Below are 24535 nucleotides of genomic sequence, written 5' to 3'. Positions count from 1 at the left end.
CCCGCGGCATTCGTTTCACATGTGGCTTGTGTTCAGAAATAAGCTAAAGACTCAAGACAGATTGGCGGTTTGGGAAGCAGGAAGTGAAACTAATTTAAGGTTAATGTGTTGTCCTCTTTGTAGGTACAATCGGGACTCGCGTGATCACCTTTTCTTTCAATGTTCGTTTGCGTCTAATATTTGGAACACTGTGAAGACAATGGCGGATCTGGATAGTGTTAATGATGCTTGGAGTTCGATTATGTCATGGATGGAGCAACACTCTACTTCGAAGTAGCTGGTTCATGTTATTTGCAAGCTTCTTATTACGGCGTCTTCGTACTTTGTTTGGCAAGAGAGAAACGATCGTTTATTCTCCAAAAATAACCGATCCCCTGAACAGGTAGCTCAAGTGATTATTCATACGGTTCGGCTAAAATTAATGGGGTTTAAAGAAGATAACAATCCGGTGAACAGAAGATTACTAGAGAAATGGAAGATCTCCTCAGAGAACCAAGTTAATGATCCAGGCTAATAGTTGTTAATCTGTTTCTTGGGTGTCTAGTATAGTTGTGGCTGTGTTTTGTTTATTCTTTCAGTTTTGTTTTGGGCTGTTTTGCCTGTGGTTTTTGCTTTCGATTGTCTAGGCTTGGTATGCCAAGTCTAGTAGTGTGTGCCAGGTTCTTGTCACACCCTGTTTTTTTTGTTGATATATAAAATTCACCGGGGTAACCCTTTACCCAAAAAGATGATGAAACGCTCATCGTGTGCGGGGAAAAACGAGACGCGCCTCCACGAATCATCAGTTGTATGAAGGCACAGAAGTGCTTAAGGAAAGGATGCGTCGCCTTCCTGGCACATGTTGTAGAAAAGAAGGCTGAGGAGCTGACACTCGAAGACATTCCTATGGTAAAGGAATTCCCTGATGTTTTTCCCGAAGATCTGCCAGGATTACCTCCGCAACGACAAGTCGAATTCCGTATAGACTTGGTTCCAGGAGCCGCTCCTGTAGCCAAGGCACCCTATCGGCTTGCACAATCCGAGATGCAAGAATTATCTACACAACTCCAGGAGTTTTTGGAGTTCAAGTGGCATAGGACCTTCGATCTACTGTCGTTTTGTTTGATGCTTGATAGAAATATTGAAGAAATCCCTAGCTCTCTCTCTTTTGGCGATTTTGATTTCTCATGAAATCCTTGTTTTTCTTTGTGATCTTTTTTTTTTTTTTGGGTAAAGGGTTACCCCGGTAAATTTTATAAATCACCAAACGAAAGAACAGGGTGTGCCAAAACACTGACACACACTACAAGTCAAGACAACCAATCCAAAACAAAACCCAAACACAACAACCAAAAAAATAAAGAACAACCCGAAAACAAAAGAACACGGCCAGCAACAAAACTATCAAACTAAACACCCCCCATCAAGAACCTCTAACCCGGGTCTTCAATCAGCACCCTAGCTGGGATCTGCCACCTCATTTGAACTCTGTTGTACTCCGTATGCTTTTGAAGCTTGAAATCCATCAACCGAAGTTGGACAGTATTTTTAATCTTCTCAGCAACCTGACTCACCGAACCATGAATTCTGTTGAAGAGCCTATTATTGCGTTCCTGCCAAATAAAATACGTCGCAGCCGCTATGACCAACTTACAAACCACACGTTCTAGGCTATTAGAATTCGAGTGCCGCTCCATCCACTCCAAAATTGAAACCCAAGATCCAGAAACGGTATCCATATCAACCATAGCCCTTACGTCCCTCCAGACCTGCGAAGCAAAATCACAAGAGAAGAACAGATGATCTCTAGAATCTCGATCATGCTGGCAAAGAGGGCAGCACATGAGCCTTAAGTTTGTTTCACTACCCGCTTCCCAAACACGCAACCGGTCCTGAGTTCGCAACTTATTTTTTATGACCAACCAAAGGTGAAAAGAATGTCGTGGGATACACTGGCTAAACCAAACCATATTCGCCCAGCTCACAGGAGAATCTCGGGTGCGAATGTTGTGCCAAACTTCCAACGATGAAAACTGTCGCTGGTTGCCCTCTAAATCCCTCCAAACCGTAAGATCCCGTAACTGAGGATTAGGCATATCAATGCTCAACCCGATCAAAACTGGGTAGAGGTCATACCACGCTTGAGGCCAATTCCATTGGCCATTGCTGTCAAGTAAATCCGCAACTGAAGAACTGAGGTTAAAACCCGCATTTGCAATTTGTCTTGGAGTTATCATCGCCCTAAGAGGACTCAAGTGACACCAGTTGTCGCTCCAAGCGTTAGTTTGCCTACCAGACCGAATGAGTTTCCAAATGAAAGGCCGAACAATGTTACGAATGGAAAGAATCTTCCGCCATCCCCAACTCATACCACCCCTACATTGAATCTCCCAGAAATTCTGATCCTTTACTTTATAATCATAGATCCATTGCACCCATAAAGACTTGCGTTTGACCAGAATGCTCCATATATGGTTAGCGATTAGAGCTTTGTTTACATCCCCAACCCGCCTGATGCCTAGGCCACCCTCTTGTTTCGGAAGACATACATCGTTCCACGCAACTTTAGCTTTAACCTTACCAACATTACCCGCATTCCAGAGGAAGCGACGCATACGTTTCTCCAGGTCATTTATGACACTAGCCGGAATAATAAAAACTGAAGCCCAGTAAATATGCATTGCTGAAAGTACGGAGTTGATAAGCTGAAGCCTACCCGCAAAGGAAAGGGTTTTTGTCATCCAGTTGTTAATCTTTTTGTCCATTCGGTCAACGAGGACTCTACAGTGGCTAGCGGTCAACTTTGACGAAATCAACGGCACCCCTAAATATCGAACAGGCAAGGACCCTTCTTGAAATGGCATAATATTAAGAATTTCCTGTCGAACATGTTGCGGCACATTACAGAAAAACACCGTGCTTTTAGCAAGGCTCGGGACCATACCCGACATTTCCGTGAACTCCTCCAAAGCGGCCTTTATCTTACTTACCGAATAAGTACTTCCATGCACAAATATGAACAAATCATCAGCAAACGATACGTTTATAATCTTTTGTTTCTTACACTGAGCGTGGTATTGGAACAACGAGCTGGCACTAGCAGCCTTTTGGAGACCTAACGTAAGCACCTCCATAACAAGCGTGAACAAATACGGAGACATGGGATCCCCTTGACGCAAACCCCGTTTCCCTTTAAAGAACCCGTGAAGGTTGCCGTTTATGCTCAAAGAATATGTTGCCGTAGTAACGCATGTCATTATCCACTTCACCATTTTCCTATGCAAACCGAATCGAGAAAGAATCCTCTCCAAAAAAGACCAGCTCACCGTGTCGTATGCCTTTTGAATATCTATCTTGAAAGCACATCTAGGAGGACCTTTATTTAGGTGATAGTTGTGCATTAGTTCTTGTGTTAAAAGAATATTATCAGATATCCGCCTACCGGGAACGAAAGCAGACTGATTAATGCTGACCAGCGAGTCCAAACTGCCCTTTAATCTGTCCGTAATGATCTTACTGATACATTTATAAAGCACGTTGCAGCACGATATAGGTCGGTAATCTAGAACCGAGTCCGGCGTCTCCACTTTTGGAATAAGAGCTAAAATAGTATGATTAACTTGTTTCAGCATTTGACCATTGTCAAAAAACTCCAAAACCGCATCCGTTATCTCATTACCCACTATTTCCCAAGCATGCTTAAAGAACGCCGAAGTATACCCGTCAGGTCCCGGGGCTTTAGTTTCACTTATGCTGAACATGGCCTCCTTCACCTCTTCACGAGTAACTTGTCTCACCATTTTATTCGCATCATTTTGGTTTACCACATTAATGAAAACATCTGAATTATAGATATTCGAAACCTGATCCTCCGTGCCCAAAAACAATGCGTAATGGTTTACAAGGGCAGCCACCGCCTCTTCACCTTCAAACCGAATACCTGCCACATCCCGAACGCAATGAATTTTGCTCCGGTTATTTTTACATTTGACTGAATTATGGAAGAAAGCCGTATTTGAGTCCCCAGCACAAAGCCACTCCACCTTTGATTTTTGTTTCAAGAAGCACTCCTCATCATAGGCCGCTACTTTAAACTCATGAAGGCAATGTTGTTCTCTTTGTCGAAGCTCAACATCTAACGGGTTCAAGTCAACCAGTTTCTGAACTTCATCTAGGTCCTTGCGCAGCTGAATAACTTTTTTATGCAGATTTCCTTGTTGGAACAGGATCTTTCTAAGCCCAGGTTTCAGATTACGCAACTTACTAGTCACCGAGAACATAGTACAACCCGCAATAGATTTTCCCCATTCCCTTTCGACACAAACCTTGAAATCAGGTTTAGAAACTATAAAGTTTGCGAATTTAAACGGCTTTGGCTTGAAAGAGGATTTCACCGTATTCAGATTCAAGATACACGGAGTGTGATCAGAAACCCGGGACGGATGAAAGAAAACATAAGCATCCGGATATAAGTCCATACCCTTCATATTGCACATTACTCGATCAATCTTCCTAAGTAAACCAATACCTTCTCTCGGCTTCTGGTTCCACGTGTAGTGAATTCCATGCCCTTTAACATCAACCAGCTCCGACCGTTGCACACATTCATAAAAATCACGCATACCTATCGATTGACTAGACATCCCAAAAGACGAGTCATCCGCGTGCAACGCTGAATTAAAGTCCCCCATAACATACCAAGCTTTGTCTAAACACAAAAGCCTATGACGGCACAAATCTTCCCACAAGCCTCGACGTTGTTGGTAATTATTCATCGCGTAAACAAATGAACAGAAAACACTCGTATTATCAACTTTGGACCAAATTTGAGTATGAATAACCTGCTCACTCTGTGCTAAGACCATGACGTCCACCAGCTCATTATTCCAACCAAGAATAATTCTAGCACCCCGCTGGCATAAACTTCCGTTTGAAGTCCAGCTCCATCGTCTAAACACTTTGTTACACACACTAGCCAGATTGGTTGCATTCACATGAGATTCTAAGACCGCACAAACTGAAACTTTATTTTCTGACAACATCACACGAACCTCATTTTGTTTCAGAGGTTGGTTCAAACCCCTTATATTCCATGCCATGAAGCTATCCATTTAAACCGCTTTGACCGGGAGTGCTTGCCCCCTCAGAAACCTGCTTATGACTATCATTCTTCATAAAATTTGCTGTCTCCGTCGGAATAGTCTCCTCCACCTCGTCATCCCTCTCCGCCTGTTGCCCAGTATTCTTAGTTCCGTTCTTGTTCACCACATTGCCATCTTTCAGCTCTTGGTCATCCATATCCGATAACGCTTCGAAGGCATTACGAGTTTTAACATTGTCCGTCCTCTTCATGTTACCATTCGCGTCCTTTGTACCTGATGTGCTCGGTTCCAATCTATTAGGCTTAGGCCTATATATAAATTTCTGCTTTTGTTTCTTTGGAACAACTCCTACTCGAGCCACCTTCCTTTTATCCACGGTAAACCCATCATCATCCACAACTACTTGTTTGGCTTTCTTAGTGTCATTCTTCCTATTCTCATTCTTCCCACACGTTTGATCATTATGCCCGAATATGCAGCATATCGAGCATCTCTGAGGCTTCCACTCATATTCCACGTTAATTACTTCATTAATATATCCCTCCTCATCGAGCTTTGGGATGGCAACAACAATGCGCTCCTTTAGTTCATGATCGGCATTAATTTCAACCAACGCCCTAGCAAAACTACTCCTTCCCCAGTTCTCGGCGCACATATCTGCCGTATAACCATCCAATCGTTTTGGTTCCCCTATCTTGGAAGCTAATAAGCTTAAACCATCATCACTATAAATAGCAATGGGCACATTATGGAGCTTCACCCAAACCGGCACCGACTTGATCCCTTCCTTCTTAAGACTAACGGACGGAGACCAGACATTAAGAAACAACGGCATCTTCCTAATCAACCAAGGACCACCCTCCAACACTTTTGCCATACCCTCCTTAGAGTCGAATTTAAAGAAAAAGAAACCATCAGCGTTCATCATAAGCTTAGCAAACCCAAACTTTGCCCAAACATTTTTGGCGTAGTACTCAACAACAGGGAACGGCAGCCGATTACCCAAGAAGTAACCATATAACACATTAACAAACTTCTCTTGAACTTTACGAATTACCTCTCGAGGGATAACAACATCTGCATCAGGTTTTGTCTCTCCTGAATCCATCTTCCTGAAATTAACTTCCTTCTTCACAATCGACACATTCTTAACCCTATCCGCATAAGTCATCTTTACAGCTCCCGCCTCTTTATTCCGATCTTCAGAACTACTTGGCTCATGGACGGGGACTGAGACCTTTTCCAGCTCGTCAATGATGTTAATCATTCGTGGTTCCTTTTGAACGAGACCCCTTCTTGGCATCACCGGATTACCATCAATGTTTATTGACTTGGCATCAAGACTGCTCCAAAAGGAAGACAAGTTGTTACGGGATTCCTTTGGATTCGGCTGCTTATCAATTTTTGAAGAGATAAAAATATCCCCATGCATCTTTTCAGAGAATGACCGAAACCCTAAATCCCCCAACCCTAATTCTGAATTATTCTCCATGTATTGCGGCTTCCCATAAACATCAGCATTCAACGATGGTTTCCCGAGAATATCATTAATGTCAGGCGGTTCAGAATTCATTATCACAAGAAACTAGTTACATGCAGACGTAAGAATGGCTAAAAAACGAAATCGGATAAACCCTAGTTTAGCCGACAAGGTGCAAAAACCCCAGTACTGAAAACCAAACCTTGGTGAGAAAAAGCAGCAAATCAGAAACCCTAATCCGCCACCAACACCAAAAAGCAAAGGAATCAGCACAACACGAACAAGAACCAACCCAAGCGAAATCGGCAGCAAACCCTAGCAAGAAAAGATGAAACGAACAAACCCTAAACCTGATTTCAAAAGATTAGAAACCACGGTAGAAGTCTAGAAACCTTACTCAGAAGGATCGACAACACCACAATTGCTAACCCAGATCAATCAAGAATAAGATCAGATGAACAAGAAGCTAGGGTTAGTCACAAATCGCCAAGAATCGCCCAGAGCAACATCTTTCACCAAGCAGTTTACCAACCATGTTTTTCTTTGTGATCTTATGCATAACAGTCTGTGATTAGAGTTTTGTTTCTTCAAAATTCTATAACGAACTTGTTAGCATTAGGGATCGATCCAAAACTAGGGTTTTTTTTGTTTTCTTTTCCAATCGCCGCCTTAGTTCTTCAATTCGAAACCCTGATTTATTAAACCGGTTGGTATTGATTGCGGTTAACTAAGATTAATTTAGCTATATTGATACTCTGGTTTAATCGCTCAAGGGTTGAAGATTGAAACTAGGGTTTAAAGGATTAGGGTTTTTCAGTTTTCTTGTTCGTTGGTTCTTGGCGTATTAAGTTTTTCTCGTGCATGCTTGGTTGTCACTTCGTTTAATGGAGAGAGGAGTTGAAGCTGGATTGTCTGATCATCCCAAGCCTGATGGTAGAGTGTTGCATGATCGTGGGAAACCTCCTAACGTGAGCAAGGGTATTGCTAATAAAGTGGTGAACATCGACGTTAATACTTTCCTCCCTCGTAGGGGTACTGTTCAGAACTCACAATCTGAACCAAAGAAAATCAATGTCATTGATGAGTTGATTAAGATCACGGAGCTGGTGATGGTCGATATTTTAAAACCTGATCAAGTTCAGGATGAGCCGACTAGGGCTGACGTCAGCAAACATGGTGAAGACAACCTGATCAAGCCGCTGTCCTATGCAGATTTGGCGAAAAATCAGAATTCTCAAAGGGTTAACTTCAGGTCTCTTGCTAGTTCTCTGCATCATGATGATTGTGACATTGTTCTTCCGGTGGAATCGGTTCGGGTAGTTCAGGATAAGTTAGCAAACACGTTGTATGGTTACTTCTTGGGGGACCGCATTGCATATCCTGTCGTCAAATTTTTTGTGAAAAACAACTGGAAAAAGTATGGATTACAGAAATCAATGATGAATGCAAATGGCTTCTTCTTTTTTAAGTTTGCAGATCAAAAGGGTATGTTGGATGTTCTGACTTCTGGTCCGTGGATTATTCGGTCACAACCATTTTTTCTTCAGGAATGGATGCCAACTACCAAGCTGGAGAAGAAGGAGGTTAACAAAATTCAGGTGTGGGTAAAAGTCCATGAAGTTCCGATTGCTGCTTATATGGAAGATGGCCTTAGTATGATCGCGACTGCAATTGGTGAACCAAAGCTCCTTGATTCATATACAACGTCGATGTGTGTGGACAACTGGGGTCGAAGTAGCTTTGCTTGAGCTCTCATTGAAGTTTCGGCGCATAAAGAGCTAAAAGAGAAAATTACTATGGCAATCCCAAATCCGAATGGTGATGGGTTTATTAAAGAAACGATGTATGTAGAATATGAATGGAACCCTCTCAGGTGCTTGACATGTTGTGTTTTCGGTCATTCTAATGACTCGTGCCTAAAAAATCCAAGGAAAGCTGTTTCGTCGGCTAATCAGAAAAATGTTAGGCAACCTGGCAATCAAGGTATGTCTCAACCTAAGTTGGCTCCTAGAGTAGATGATGATGGCTATATGGAAGTTCAAAGCAAAAAGGTGGATAGGAAACCGGTATTCAGATTACCAAACCAAAGCCGAAATTTGAATATAGGCCGATTAGTAACAAGCATAAACCTGATTCAAACATTAAGTCGGCTAGTCCAAACCTTAAGTCGGCGAATCAGTTTCATGTTTTAAATATGGTTGATGAGGACGTAGGGCAATGTAGTAAAGGGCAAAGTGGAGACTTTGATGACTCTGATGACGAGGAGGTGATTGAAGTTTATAATGAGACGAATGAATTTCTGGTGGGTGATTCTAGGAAGCCGAATGACACAAAAGGGGCAAGCAGTCCTTCTCCAATTGTTGCCAATGGTTTGTCTAGCCACTTGGAATATTAGGGGGTTGAACCGCCCTCTGAAACAAACGGAGGTTCGTCAGGTGGTTAGGGAAAATGGTGTTAGCTTTTGTGCAGTGCTTGAGTCTCATGTTGAAGTTAGTAAACTGGATAAAGTCTGCCGATCAGTCTTTAGTAATTGGGAGTGGACATCTAATGGGGGCCAATGTGATAAAGGTACTCGTATTATTATCGGATGGAATACGGATGTGTTTGATATCATGGTTTTAGCTCAAACATCTCAGGTTATTCATGTTCAAATGATATTCAAGAGAGATAAAAAGGTTATTTTCTATTCGATAGTGTATGCTTCTAATTCTTACATTACGAGAAGAGAGTTGTGGAGTCATTTGGCTAGGCACAAGATTCTGGTGGCAAATAATCCGTGGGTGATTATGGGGAATTTCAACTCTGCTTTGAATTTGGAAGATAAATCTATGGGAGCTTCAGGTATTTCCACTAGTATGCGAGATTTTCAAGAGTGTGTAAACGAAATTGAAGTGGCGGATATTAAAAGCATAGGTTTCCATTTTACATGGAACCAAAAGCCGAAAAAAGGCGTTGGGCTGCTGAAGAAAATCGATAGGGCCATGGGTAACATTCCGTTTGTTAGCAAATTTCCTAAAGCGGTTGCTCTGTTTCAACCATATAGAGTTTTCGACCATTGCCCTTGTATTCTTAAAATTAATAAGATGGAGAAGAAAAGAGCCAACTCGTTTAAGTTTGCTAATTTCTTGGTTCATAAACCGGGATTTATGGATATTGTGAAGAGTAACTGGGACCTTAGCATCATGGGGGTTCACCAGTTTCGTTTGGTTAAAAAGCTGCGTGCACTAAAGACTACTCTTAGATCTCTCTTATACAAGCAGGGTAACTTGCATAAAAAGGTAGATGAGTTACGCGGGAAGCTGGATGCAATTCAACGGGAGGTTGAGAAACACCCATTCGACGAAAACATTAGAAGTGAGGAAGCTAATGCTACTCGTGAATTCCAAGAAGCGAGCCTGGATGAGGAACGTTTTTAAAGCAGAAATCTAAAGTGACCTGGTTAAGAGCGGGTGATGCTAATTCAAATTTTTTTCATATGTCGTTGAAAGCCAGAAACCATAGAAGTCGTATTGATGGTATTACGGATAATAATGGGATTTTTTGCGAAGGTGAGCACGTGCCGAATGCTTTTGTTAAACATTATGAGAATTTTTTAGGCTGTGAGGGGGAAGTTTCTTTGACCCTATCTCCGGAGATCTTTTTTTTTGGGTAAAGGGTATACCCCGGTGATTGTATTACTATAAACCAAAACAGATACAAGTAGATTGGCAGAGTACCAATCTAGTTCAATAGTGTGACATGCCACACTAAAGTAAACACGCTAAAAAGCAAAACAACGCACCAAACACCTATCAACTATACATCAGAAAAACTATTAAGAGATTATATTAGGTGTGGTCGGACTCCTCCAGCAATGATATCTTCCATGTCTTCAAAAGTCTTGAAACCTGCTCATTTACTTTGTACTTTTTTTTTTTTGGGTAAAGGGTTACCCCGGTAAATTTTATAAATCACCAAACGAAAGAACAGGGTGTGCCAAAACACTGACACACACTACAAGTCAAGACAACCAATCCAAAACAAAACCCAAACACAACAACCAAAAAAATAAAGAACAATCCGAAAACAAAAGAACACGGCCAGCAACAAAACTATCAAACTAAACACCCCCCATCAAGAACCTCTTTGTACTTGAACGAGTGCAGCTTCAATCGGACTGTTTCAACAATCATATCTTCTAATACTTCCGGCGGACGTATATCTCCGGAGATCTTTACAAATCCGCTTAATCAAAATGTTGCTGACAACATGGTTCGGCCTATCATAGTGGAGGAGATCAAAACAGTTATTTTTGCCATAGGTATTGATAAAGCCCCAGGTCCTTAGGGATGGCAATCAAACCCGAACCCATTGGGTAAACCCAAAACCCGACACATTTGGGACGGGTTTGGGGTCGGTTAATCGGGTTTGGGACAGGTTTGGGAATAGTTTTTATTTTTTTCGCAGGTTTGGGACGGGTTTGGGATTTAGTGATATACCCGTTTACCCGACCCAATTACCCGATAAAGTGTACCCGTTTACCCGATTGTATACCCGATATAATTTCTTTTATGTTATTAGATATGTATATATATATATATATGATACATCCATTTTTATACATATAGGTATTCTATTCCGTATACATTATAGTTATTTGATATATATTTTTAAAATGACAATACAAAATGTAACCGGTTAATAGTTACCCGATAGATACCCAATGAGTTTTGAGATGAGTTTACCCTACGAGTAATCTTTTTAAATTAACGGGTTTACCCGAATGTGACAACCCTCACAATTACAGGTGCTGTACAAATTAATTAACTCTAATTATGTGCTTAATGACTGTGCTTGATTACAACTGACACTTTAAACTGCTTACTGATTTATGTTATATACATACATGTGCATCACTTTACATACAGTCACTCCATTTATTTCGTACAGACTCTTAGTGACAAACCTGATGCACAAAGCACAGCTAAGCACAGTGAGCGGATAACTCAGACACATGCTGACAATGCCAGCACATAGACAAACACTATATCGAGGCCAGTATGAGCCAGGGATAGAGTACTACACCAGTATGGAGTGTAGGGAAGTGAGGACCACAAGACTGTGTCACTAGGTGATAGTTTGAGTGCCGGAAAGTGCCTAAAACTCATTTTAAGTACAGAATTCTACATTTTCAGAAACAATTCAGCCCTTAACACACTCGTGTTATACAGAGAATCGACTAAATGGTCCTGAACGCTTTCCTAAGTGTTGGAATTAAAATTCGTTACAAAAAGATGCATAAAAGACACTATGCGGTACAATTAAACGCTTTAACGGAACGATACGTAACCGAACAACCAGACATTACCGGGGACACCAAAATATTGTCAGAAATATTATTTTATCATTCTTAATTATTTACGGTCACAAAAATCCCCACACACTATATAAACATGACATACACCCACTATTATAGAAAATACCCTTAACCTCCTAATTATTTACCTATTAGTTACCAAAATTTTACATTTTACCCCCCCCCCCACCCGAATTTTCAGCCAAATGATGACCAAGTATTTTGTTTAGATTACCTATATTCTTTTGTGATTATGCTTGATCTAGTTGCCAAAGGATAAGGGTCATGATTACCAAATTGGCCAATGGGGTTAGGGATGATCATTACAACTCCACACTCTCCAACATAACTCCATTTAACTCACTCTCTCTCCCTATTTTCTTCTCCACATAACCGAACCCACCTCCATCTCTTTCATACATTCATCTTCTCCAACTACAAGTCCATTTCGAAGCTTGAAGATCATTCGTAGAAGTTGCAAGTTGAAGGGCTCTCAAGAAAGCTTTGTTCAAGTCTTTATCACCATCTTTTCTCTTCATCCCTGCACTAGATTCATCCCTAGCTTTAAGCTAGTAGTAAGTCCTTGCTAAACCCTTGATTTTGTTGTTAAAAGTTGTAGCATGATGCCATTCACAAGAACATCGAAGGGATTAAACCATAAATCAGCATGCTGATTGGTATTTTCAGCCAACTTCAACAGGCTGTAACTGGACCATTTTAAATCGAAAAACTGATTTTCTGAAGCCTAAAATTTGTACTTTGGAATAACTAAACAAATGGCACTGTAATCGTAATTTTTCGAGACCGTTTACTATTTTTAAGGAACTGTTTTTGGACAGCAGCTCAAGCTGCATTTTTACTGCAGAAAAAGTGTGTTGTATTCGGAGTCATAAATTGAAACCTGAGTGAAACCGACTCATGGAATTTTACAGTAGATGGTCACCGTTGTCACGATGACCCTCCAACTGGAATTTCGTCAATCGGACTTACGGTTAATTTTTAGTGAATTATTCCGTAAACTGCAATCAGAAAGTAACAAATCTGATTGCAGTTGGGTAAATGAATTTCTATAAAATATTGGTAATGAACTGGACCGTGATATCATTCTGTAAAAATTTGGGAATTTTTGGAAAAGGTTAACTATTTTATAAAAATCCTCGAAAACAGTCCAGTTTTGGGTAATGAAGCTGAAATAAAGTAAGTAATGCTTTGTATGTCTATATGTCGGTTTGATTGTTGAAAATGATCTACGGGGTATATGTAAAAGAAAATGATATGCTATTAAAGCATGGACACCTGCATTTACAAAGGAGACCATGGCGAAATTTTCCGAAAATCCTAACACTTAGTAAATATTTTCTAGACAAGAGTTTACTAGTATATTTTCGACTATGTTTTGCAAACATAAAACTCGCCATAATTTTTGTAACAAAATACCGTTACTATTATATTTTGGATGGATAACATTTTGATAAATGAAATTTATCACAACATATAACGTATTTATGAAACAAGTAGAAATATATTAGTTTGAAAGTTATGATATATTTTTCTAGAAGACAGGGAAATATACATTATGTATGTGTTATTTTCGGACAAATAAGCTATTGTATATTTTTCTAAAGTGGGACTTAGGAATGTATAATGTCAATACCTTAATCACAAAATACATGTATAAATACCCCCACCTTTGGGACGGAAGCACGAAGCTAAAATACTTGAGAAGTATTAATACAGAATTATTGTATAAACAATTATTCCAAAGCTAAAACATAATTATTATAACTTGGAATAATATAAGAAACGTAACTCAAAGACATAAATACTGAGACAAGGCACGACCCGTTCCTCTAATAGACGTTAGACCATTGTAGGTAGTCGTGTTTGCTGAAGAGATTTGGGTTACGAGTACCGAAGACGCAATACTGTGAGTTCATGTCCCCCTTTTCTCTTAACTGTTTTCAGTTTTATACTTCGGGGGTGAAATACATGTTACAATTATTACAGACTTTTACAGACATTTACAGACCTTTTTATACATGGTATGATTAGCTAGGGAATTTACTGCTAGATCACGTGAATGGGTAGGCTATTATCGTAAGACCATTAATCCTTGTATAAGGACCGAGGGGCATGAGTGATAGATCTATTGGGTGTTGCGAGCCCCATCCATGGGCCTGCGAGTGGCTGCATGTGGTGACTATGTCGTTCCGCCGGAAGGGCCGGTACGAAATACGCATACAGGTTTGATTGCTTCCTAGGCCATGTCACTTATTAATGTATTAGCTACACATTAATTGATCTGTTTTTCCTTATTGCTACATACCAAAGACCTACATTTATACAGACACATTTTAACAATTTACACAGACACACTTTAACGATTTATACAGACTTACATACACATGAACTCGCTCAACTTTTTGTTGACTTTTTCAAACTACATGTATTTCAGGGAATTAATTGGATCTGGCAAGTGATGCATGTTAGCTGCGTACTAAATAGGGATGTCATCCAGGGTCATAGGTTTGGGGGGTGTAACTCCTTCCTGGACGGGTTGCATGTCTCAAATCCTCGTTTTGTTAATAGTCTTTCGTCGAGTCTTATGGACTCCTTTTAAACAAATCATGGTTTGTAACGTATTCAGTGGTTGATATTTTAAAGACAATATGTTATGCATTTTCTAAATTATTTTAATGGATGAATATCTTACGTTTTTATCATATAGCATTGTTGTGATTGTTGCTATGATATTAAGAAGTCACACCAAATAAACCACGCTTCGGCAAAAGCCAGGGTGTGACACCGAAACCCGCGGGTATACCCGATACCCGATGGGTATTTACCCGCTAGAAACCCGACGGGTTTTGGGACGGGTTTGGGACAAGCTTATTGTGACAACTCGAACTTTAGACTTGCTTTGTGTAACGCTATGTGCATATGTGAACTAAATTATATGTTTGATTGAATGAATGTTACGGTTAAATGTTTAAATGTTGCGTTATTGGACCACACAACACTACACCCGATCCATAAATCAATTGGGCTTTACTATTGTTTGCAAACCCACTCGGTCCATGTAATGGACTCGAGATCACAAGCCGGCCCAAGTGAGGTTTCGGCCCACACCTACTCTACGTATATATACACATACACATCTTAGGGTTTTAGTTTTTACAATCTTGGCAACCACAAAGCAACACACACACAAGCTCTCTCTCCCTCTCTCTCGGAAATCGTCTCTCTCGGAACCGAAGATCACACCCTTGAAGTTCTCGGATCCGTCTTTTGTTTTACATCTCGGTTAGTATCAAATGTTTGGTTACGTGTTTATATGTTGTTGTTAGTAATCGGATTTGCATGATTTAGGGATTTTTGTTACATGATTATTGCTTATGAATCGGATTGTAAGTTGATGTTAATTCTGATCGATCCATGTATGTGTTAATCGGTTAGGATGAATGATAGGTCTGCATGATTGAAACCAAACAGATAATATATAACCGATTACTATATGTTTGCTTGAAGATGAATTCACTGCTCTTAGTGGATATGAATGCTCATGATCGCTGATTAACTATTGTTTGATTTGGAAATTGATTGTGTTTGATCTGAATTGTGAAACTGCCTAATTGTTAGCTGATTTTCCGGAGCTGATTGAATTGTTGATAAAGAAACCGTTACACAGCTTGTTGCGACACGGATTGCGAGTCGAGACCGAGTTTGCGAGTCCAGTTGCGACTCGGAACCTCACACCCAGCAGCACAAGCCGAGACCATGGTTGCGAGTCCCGTTGCGACTCGTAACCGGACCATGACGAACCGAGACCACCTGTTGCGACTCGTAACCAGCTGTTGCGACTCATAACCCGGTTGCGACTCGAGATCGCTGGTTGCGACTCGAGACCACCTTTGCACGTGTACTGTTTTGGACTTTCACTATCACGGGCCCAATCGTTTGGGCCAAATGATTTGGACTTATGACTGTTATGTTATTGGACTGCTTATCTGTTTGGGGCGACATGATATTTGGGCTGTTTGTATTTCGGGCTTAGACTTTGGATCGCACATGAATGTTAATGCTATGCTCTTACCAGTTCACATGCATACGTGATTCTTGCCATGATTATATGTGTATACATACGTGTAGCTTATACGTGCAATAGTTGAGTACGAACCTAACTTGCATAAGTAACCATGATAGGACGTGGTTGATCTCTTACTGTATACTTGAGCATTTTATTGTCTGCCGAGCAAACCCAGGTGAGTTCACACTCCTACTAAGGCATGGGATTCCCGGGTCGTGGGAATGGGATAAAGGTTACAATTGACTAAGAACGTACATATGCTTTTCCTAGACTATCACCTACCATGATCCTCGGATGTCAAGACGGTTCCGTAGGTTAGGATAACACCTACGTGGTCATATGCCAATTACTGCCTCGGATGTCAGGCACGCACGTAAAACCTACATGTACGCATTACTTACTTCTATCCTCGGTACAAAGGATACGTACGTGAAACCCACGTACACCCCCGCGTCTCCTATCCTCGGTTGTGAAGGATACGTGCGTAAAACCTACGTACACCCCATACGCGCTACTGTTCTCGGAAGAAGAACAGGGATGATACGAGTAGTTGATACGAATAGTCTAGTGGTCACATAACATGGGAAGCCCCCACTTGTATAACTTACTATCGGCCCAGTAGAGCCACCCGTTACTTACTGTTACGCACTTACTTACTGTGAACTCGCTCAACTAGTTTGTTGATCATTCTGTTACATGCCTTGCAGATCGTTAGGTACATGGAGCTTGCACTGGAGAAGCGGGTCGTTGTGGGCAAGGATCGTGGTTTCTACGTTGAACTATTATGACATTTAAAACTATTAACTAGTGTTGGATTATTTACTATGCTTCCGCTACACTTTGAAACTATGGTTATGTTTTGAACACCTATCGTATTGGATGGATGGTTTACATTTATTTTACTTAATATTAATTACATGTTCAATATGATTGGTGGCTTGATCCTGGTCAGTCACGCCTCCAAGCGGTGGTACTCCGCGTGTGGATTTTGGGGGTGTGACAGATTGGTATCAGAGCCATTGGTTATAGAGAACTTGGTTTTAATACGGGAAAAAGTTTTTATTAAAACCAGACTATAACCAGAACAGTGCTCTCAACGATCCACAACGACGCTTCGCTCCACGTGCAAGACTCGACATTTTAGGTAATAAGGTTTACGTTTATTGCCTACTTGCTAGAATTACTTAGAACTTTGCTCGTGGTATGCTTAGACTACAATGCTCACTATTTGCTATTGCTTAAGAACCCTTACGTGCTTACACTTTTCTGTCATCGCACTATTCGCGAACTTTTCTCACCTATTTCGCCTTTGACATGAAGATCAATGGCTGGAAGAATTAACATGACACAAGCCCAGTTAGAGGCTCTTGTTCAAGCCCAAGTTGCTGCGGCAGTTGCAGCAGCTCAAGCAGGTAGTATATCCTGCAGTATAGGCACACACTAGGATCTCTAGATCCTACATTAACTCTCGTATTTAACTTCGTCCTATTCGTACACAATAGGTCAACACGCGCAGCAGCCTGTCTGCACATTCAAGAACTTTATGGACTGCCGTCCCGGCACGTTCAGCGGCACAGAAGGAGCGGTTGGACTCCTCCACTGGTTCGAGAAGCTAGAATCAGTATTCGAAATGTGTGAATGCCCTGAGGCACGCAGGGTGAAATATGCCACCGGCACTTTAGAAGGAATCGCGCTAACCTGGTGGAACGCGCAGGTGCAAATTCTGGGGTTGGCAGCTGCTAACGCCACACCCTGGAACGATTTTAAGGAACTTATCAAGAGAGAGTATTGTACGCGTGAAGATATTCACAAGCTAGAAGACGAGCTGTATAATCTGAAAATGGTTGGGTCGGAGATTGAAGCGTATACCAAGCGGTCAAACGAGCTGGCCGTGCTGTGTCCAACTATGGTAGACCCTCCATACAAGCGCATCGAGATGTATCTCAAGGGGTTGGCACCAGAAATCCAGAGCCACGTTACCTCGGCTAACCTCGACAACATCCAGGAAATCCAGCGTCTCGCTCATCGCATCACCGATCAGGCAGTGGATCAGAATAAACTGCCTAAGCGTGTCAGCGCTACTGCTACAGTCCCTCCTTCAGCTACTCCCGTTACCCTCAGTGACAATAAGAGGAAATGGGAGGGGGATTCAAGCAAAGCATCAGTTTCGGTTCAGTCCCAGAATCAGCAGCGAAAGACTGACAACTATCAAAGCCCTAACCAGCAGTCGTCAGGTAGCCACAGGCAGGGTGGATATCGCGGAAATCTTCCAAAGTGCAACAACTGCAACAGGCACCACAACGGCCAGTGTACCAAGGGTCGTTGTCAAAGATGCCTCAAGATGGGTCACGAGGCCAAAGACTGTAGAAGCCTTCGTCCTGCGAACCAAAATCAGCAGCAGCCTCACGCTCAGCCTAACCAACAACAGGGCAACAAGGGATGCTACAATTGTGGTGCTGAAGGCCACATCAAGAGACACTGCCCACAGCTCAACAGGAACCAGAACAACAACAACAACAACCAGGGCAACGGCAACAACAACGGAGGAAATAACAACGGCAACGAAGCTCGGGGTCGTGCTTTTGTGCTAGGTCGAGGTGACGCAGTGAACGATCCCAACGTTGTTATGGGTAAGTTTCTCCTCGACAATGTTTACGTTACTGTTTTGTTTGATTCGGGTGCGGATACAAGCTATATGTCTGTGAAAATGTGTCAACTGCTAAAACGTGCACCAACACTTTTACCCACCAAGCACGTAGTAGAGTTAGCTAACGGTAAAAGTCTAGAAGCCACGCACGTAGTTCAGGGTTGTAATCTTATCCTAGCTGGTCAAGCCTTCTCTATTGATCTTATTCCCATAGTTTTGGGAAGTTTCGACGTTGTGATTGGGATGGATTGGTTATCCCAACACCAGGCAGAAATCTTATGCCGTGAGAAGATCATTCGTATTCCTCGTTCTAGTCAGGAACCTCTCGAAGTTCAAGGTGACAAGAGTGGTGCAGTGGTCGGAATCATCTCCTTCTTGAAGGCTCAGAAATGCTTACGTAAGGGTCACACTGCCATTCTGGCACTCGTTACAGACGCATCAGCAAAAGAAAAGAAATTGGAGGATATTCCAATTGTACGTGATTACCCTCAGGTGTTTCCTGAAGACTTACCTGGCTTACCGCCTCATCGTCAGGTCGAATTTCAAATCGAGCTCGCTCCAGGAGCAGCACCCATAGCTCGCGCACCATATCGTCTACCTCCATCAGAATTGGAAGAATTGTCAAAGCAGCTACAAGAGCTCTTGGAAAAGGGCTTCATTCGTCCAAGCTCTTCGCCTTGGGGAGCTCCAGTGCTTTTTGTGAAAAAGAAAGACGGTACGTTCAGGATGTGTATAGACTACAGGGAACTGAACAAGGTGACGGTGAAGAACCGTTATCCTCTTCCACGCATAGACGACTTATTCGACCAGTTGCAAGGGTCGTGTTACTATTCCAAGATCGACCTACGGTCAGGATATCATCAACTGAGAGTCCGCGAGGAGGACGTCTCTAAGACAGCATTCAGAACTCGCTATGGTCACTATGAGTTCTTGGTTATGCCGTTCGGACTTACGAACGCACCTGCAGTATTCATGGACCTTATGAACAGGGTGTGCAAACCCTATCTCGACAAGTTCGTCATTGTTTTCATCGACGACATCCTGATTTACTCCAAGAGTCAGGAGGAGCACGAGCAGCATCTTCGCCTTATTTTGGAACTCCTTCGGAAGGAACAGTTGTACGCCAAGCTTTCAAAATGCGACTTCTGGCTTCGTGAAGTCCACTTCTTAGGCCACGTGGTAAACAAGGATGGAATTCACGTCGATCCATCTAAGGTAGATTCGATCAGAAACTGGCCTGCACCACGAACGCCAACGGAAATACGCCAATTCTTGGGTTTGGCAGGCTACTACAGACGGTTTATTAAAGACTTTTCAAAGATCGCGCAACCACTTACGCTACTGACACAGAAGGGTGTCACCTACCGTTGGGGCAACACGCAGGAAACTGCTTTTCAGTATCTAAAGGATAGGCTTTGCAGCGCACCTATTCTCTCATTGCCAGAAGGCACAAAAGACTTCGTAGTATATTGTGATGCATCCATCCAGGGTCTTGGATGTGTGTTGATGCAACGTGATAAAGTGATAGCCTACGCTTCTCGGCAACTCAAGGTTCACGAACGAAACTACACGACGCACGATCTAGAGCTGGGAGCTGTTGTTTTCGCGCTTAAGATATGGCGACACTATCTGTACGGTACCAGGTGCACGATTTACACCGATCACAGGAGTCTCGAGCATATCCTTAAGCAGAAGGATTTGAACATGCGTCAATGACGATGGGTCGAGTTACTTAACGACTACGAATGCGCTATCAAGTATCATCCAGGCAGGGCCAATGTTGTGGCTGACGCCCTCAGTCGGAAAGACACTCTACCACGGTGCGTGCGAGCGCTACAGCTTACGATTCAGTCTAACCTTCCAGCACAGATACGAAATGCTCAGGTAGAAGCATTGAAACCAGAAAACGTCAAGGCCGAAGCCTTACGCGGCTCACGACAACAAATGGAACAAAAGGAAGACGGCGCCTACTATGTAACGGGCCGGATTTGGGTCCCTCTCTATGGCGGTTTACGCGAGCTTGTAATGGATGAAGCTCACAAGTCTCGCTATTCGGTACATCCAGGGTCGGATAAAATGTACCACGACATCAGCACTACTTATTGGTGGCCTAGCATGAAGGCCCACATCGCTACGTACGTTGGAAAATGTTTGACCTGTGCGAGAGTCAAGGTCGAATACCAGAAACCAGCTGGTCTACTTCAGCAGCCTAAGATACCGCAATGGAAATGGGAGGAAATTTCCATGGATTTTGTTACAGGCTTACCTAGATCTCAGCGTGGGAACGATACAATATGGGTCATAGTTGATCGACTCACCAAGTCTGCACACTTCCTGCCGATTAAGGAAACGGACAAGTTCTCCACTCTCGCAGACGTCTACCTTAAGGAAGTTGTTTCGAGGCACGGAGTGCCCACCTCTATTATTTCGGATCGCGATGCACGATTCACGTCAGAGCTATGGCAAGCAATGCATAAATCTTTCGGCTCACGATTAGACATGAGCACAGCATATCATCCTCAGACGGATGGGCAGTCTGAGCGAACGATCCAAACACTTGAAGACATGCTTAGGGCATGCGTTATCGATTTCGGCAACGGCTGGGAAAAGCACCTCCCTTTGGTGGAGTTCTCGTATAATAACAGTTATCACACCAGCATTCAAGCCGCTCCATTCGAGGCATTATACGGACGTAAATGCCGGTCACCTCTCTGTTGGGCAGAGGTGGGGGATAGTCAGATTACGAGTCCAGAGATTGTAGTGGACGCCACAGAAAAGATAGCACATATACGACAACGCATGGCGGCAGCACGCGACCGTCAGAAAGCCTACGCGGACAAGCGTAGAAAGCCTTTGGAATTTCAGGTCGGGGACCGGGTATTATTGAAAGTCTCACCCTGGAAGGGTGTGGTACGTTTTGGCAAAAGGGGCAAACTGAATCCGCGGTACGTCGGACCATTCGAAATCTTAGAAAAGATTGGCAAGGTAGCCTACAAGTTGAACCTACCAGCTGAACTCGGAGCAGTTCACAATGTCTTTCATGTGTCGAACCTAAAGAAGTGCTTATCGGATGAAACCCTCATCATTCCTTTTAAGGAACTCACTATCGATGAGCGGTTGCAGTTCGTCGAGGAACCAGTAGAAATCACAGACCGGGATGTGAAGGTCCTCAAAAACAAGAGAATCCCTCTTGTTCGAGTTCGTTGGAACTCCAAACGTGGCCCAGAGTACACCTGGGAACGCGAAGACAGGATGACAGAAAAGTACCCCCAGTTATTCGAAACCAATGCTACCACTACTGAGGCTGAAGCTACTACTTCGGAATTTCGGGACGAAATTCCAGATCAACGGGGGGAGGATGTGACACCCCAGGAAAACCAGTGAACGCTATAACTTACCTAGCTTCCTCAGTGAGTGCATACCAAATTTCGGGACGAAATTTCCAATTAGTTGGGGATAATGTGACAACTCGAACTTTAGACTTGCTTTGTGTAACGCTATGTGCATATGTGAACTAAATTATATGTTTGATTGAATGAATGTTACGGTTAAATGTTTAAATGTTGCGTTATTGGACCACACAACACTACACCCGATCCATAAATCAATTGGGCTTTACTATTGTTTGCAAACCCACTCGGTCCATGTAATGGACTCGAGATCACAAGCCGGCCCAAGTGAGGTTTCGGCCCACACCTACTCTACGTATATATACACATACACATCTTAGGGTTTTAGTTTTTACAATCTTGGCAACCACAAAGCAACACACACACAAGCTCTCTCTCCCTCTCTCTCAGAAATCGTCTCTCTCGGAACCGGAGATCACACCCTTGAAGTTCTCGGATCCGTCTTTTGTTTTACATCTCGGTTAGTATCAAATGTTTGGTTACGTGTTTATATGTTGTTGTTAGTAATCGGATTTGCATGATTTAGGGATTTTTGTTACATGATTATTGCTTATGAATCGGATTGTAAGTTGATGTTAATTCTGATCGATCCATGTATGTGTTAATCGGTTAGGATGAATGATAGGTCTGCATGGTTGAAACCAAACAGATAATATATAACCGATTACTATATGTTTGCTTGAAGATGAATTCACTGTTCTTAGTGGATATGAATGCTCATGATCGCTGATTAACTATTGTTTGATTTGGAAATTGATTGTGTTTGATCTGAATTGTGAAACTGCCTAATTGTTAGCTGATTTTCCGGAGCTGATTGAATTGTTGATAAAGAAACCGTTACACAGCTTGTTGCGACACGGATTGCGAGTCGAGACCGAGTTTGCGAGTCCAGTTGCGACTCGGAACCTCACACCCAGCAGCACAAGCCGAGACCATGGTTGCGAGTCCCGTTGCGACTCGTAACCGGACCATGACGAACCGAGACCACCTGTTGCGACTCGTAACCAGCTGTTGCGACTCATAACCCGGTTGCGACTCGAGATCGCTGGTTGCGACTCAAGACCACCTTTGCACGTGTACTGTTTTGGACTTTCACTATCACGGGCCCAATCGTTTGGGCCAAATGATTTGGACTTATGACTGTTATGTTATTGGACTGCTTATCTGTTTGGGCCGACATGATATTTGGGCTGTTTGTATTTCGGGCTTAGACTTTGGATCGCACATGAATGTTAATGCTATGCTCTTACCAGTTCACATGCATACGTGATTCTTGCCATGATTATATGTGTATACATACGTGTAGCTTATACGTGCAATAGTTGAGTACGAACCTAACTTGCATAAGTAACCATGATAGGACGTGGTTGATCTCTTACTGTATACTTGAGCATTTTATTGTCTGCCGAGCAAACCCAGGTGAGTTCACACTCCTACTAAGGCATGGGATTCCCGGGTCGTGGGAATGGGATAAAGGTTACAATTGACTAAGAACGTACATATGCTTTTCCTAGACTATCACCTACCATGATCCTCGGATGTCAGGACGGTTCCGTAGGTTAGGATAACACCTACGTGGTCATATGCCAATTACTGCCTCGGATGTCAGGCACGCACGTAAAACCTACGTGTACGCATTACTTACTTCTATCCTCGGTACAAAGGATACGTACGTGAATCCCACGTACACCCCCGCGTCTCCTATCCTCGGTTGTGAAGGATACGTGCGTAAAACCTACGTACACCCCATACGCGCTACTGTTCTCGGAAGAAGAACAGGGATGATACGAGTAGTTGATACGAATAGTCTAGTGGTCACATAACATGGGAAGCCCCCACTTATATAACTTACTATCGGCCCAGTAGAGCCACCCGTTACTTACTGTTACGCACTTACTTACTGTGAACTCGCTCAACTAGTTTGTTGATCATTCTGTTACATGCCTTGCAGATCGTTAGGTACATGGAGCTTGCACTGGAGAAGCGGGTCGTTGTGGGCAAGGATCGTGGTTTCTACGTTGAACTATTATGACATTTAAAACTATTAACTAGTGTTGGATTATTTACTATGCTTCCGCTACACTTTGAAACTATGGTTATGTTTTGAACACCTATCGTATTGGATGGATGGTTTACATTTATTTTACTTAATATTAATTACATGTTCAATATGATTGGTGGCTTGATACTGGTCAGTCACGCCTCCAAGCGGTGGTACTCCGCGTGTGGATTTTGGGGGTGTGACACTTATCTAACCGGGTTTGGGTTTGGGATTATCTAAACCCGTCCCAAACCCGACCTATTGCCATCCCTACAGGTCCTGATGGGTTCACAACGGCTTTTTTCAAGAGTACATGGGCGATTGTGGGAACCGATGTCTCTAATGTTATTATGGATTCTCCTGCTTCGGTTAGGGATTTTCGGCCTATAGCTTGCTGCAATGTTATTTACAAGTGTATAAGCAAAATTGTGTCTGATCGTATGAAAGTGGCCCT

At 42.6% G+C, this 24535-nt stretch overlaps 1 protein-coding gene across 1 annotated transcript; it reads left to right on the top strand.

Annotated features, from left to right (window-relative positions):
• The first annotated feature begins 8357 nt into the window (after nt 1-8357).
• Nucleotides 8358-9977, top strand: LOC110931350. Its single transcript, XM_022174746.1, has 2 exons — nt 8358-8544; nt 8878-9977. The coding sequence occupies exons 1-2, from the start codon at nt 8358-8360 to the stop codon at nt 9975-9977; spliced, it is 1287 nt and encodes a 428-aa protein (XP_022030438.1).
• The last annotated feature ends 14558 nt before the right edge of the window (nt 9978-24535 follow it).

Source organism: Helianthus annuus, chromosome 7 (assembly GCF_002127325.2).
Source record: "Helianthus annuus cultivar XRQ/B chromosome 7, HanXRQr2.0-SUNRISE, whole genome shotgun sequence".
Taxonomy (NCBI): domain Eukaryota; kingdom Viridiplantae; phylum Streptophyta; class Magnoliopsida; order Asterales; family Asteraceae; genus Helianthus; species Helianthus annuus.
Note: the sequence above shows the minus strand (reverse complement) of the source record. Positions and strands in the feature narration are given on the sequence as shown.

Coding starts and splice junctions, on each gene's coding strand:
- LOC110931350 (XM_022174746.1), top strand. CDS start 8,358: ATGGCAATCCCAAATCCGAATGGTGATGGGTTTATTAAAGAAACGATG. Junction 8,545..8,877: donor TAGGCAACCTGGCAATCAAG/GTATGTCTCAAC, acceptor GGGTGATTCTAG/GAAGCCGAATGACACAAAAG.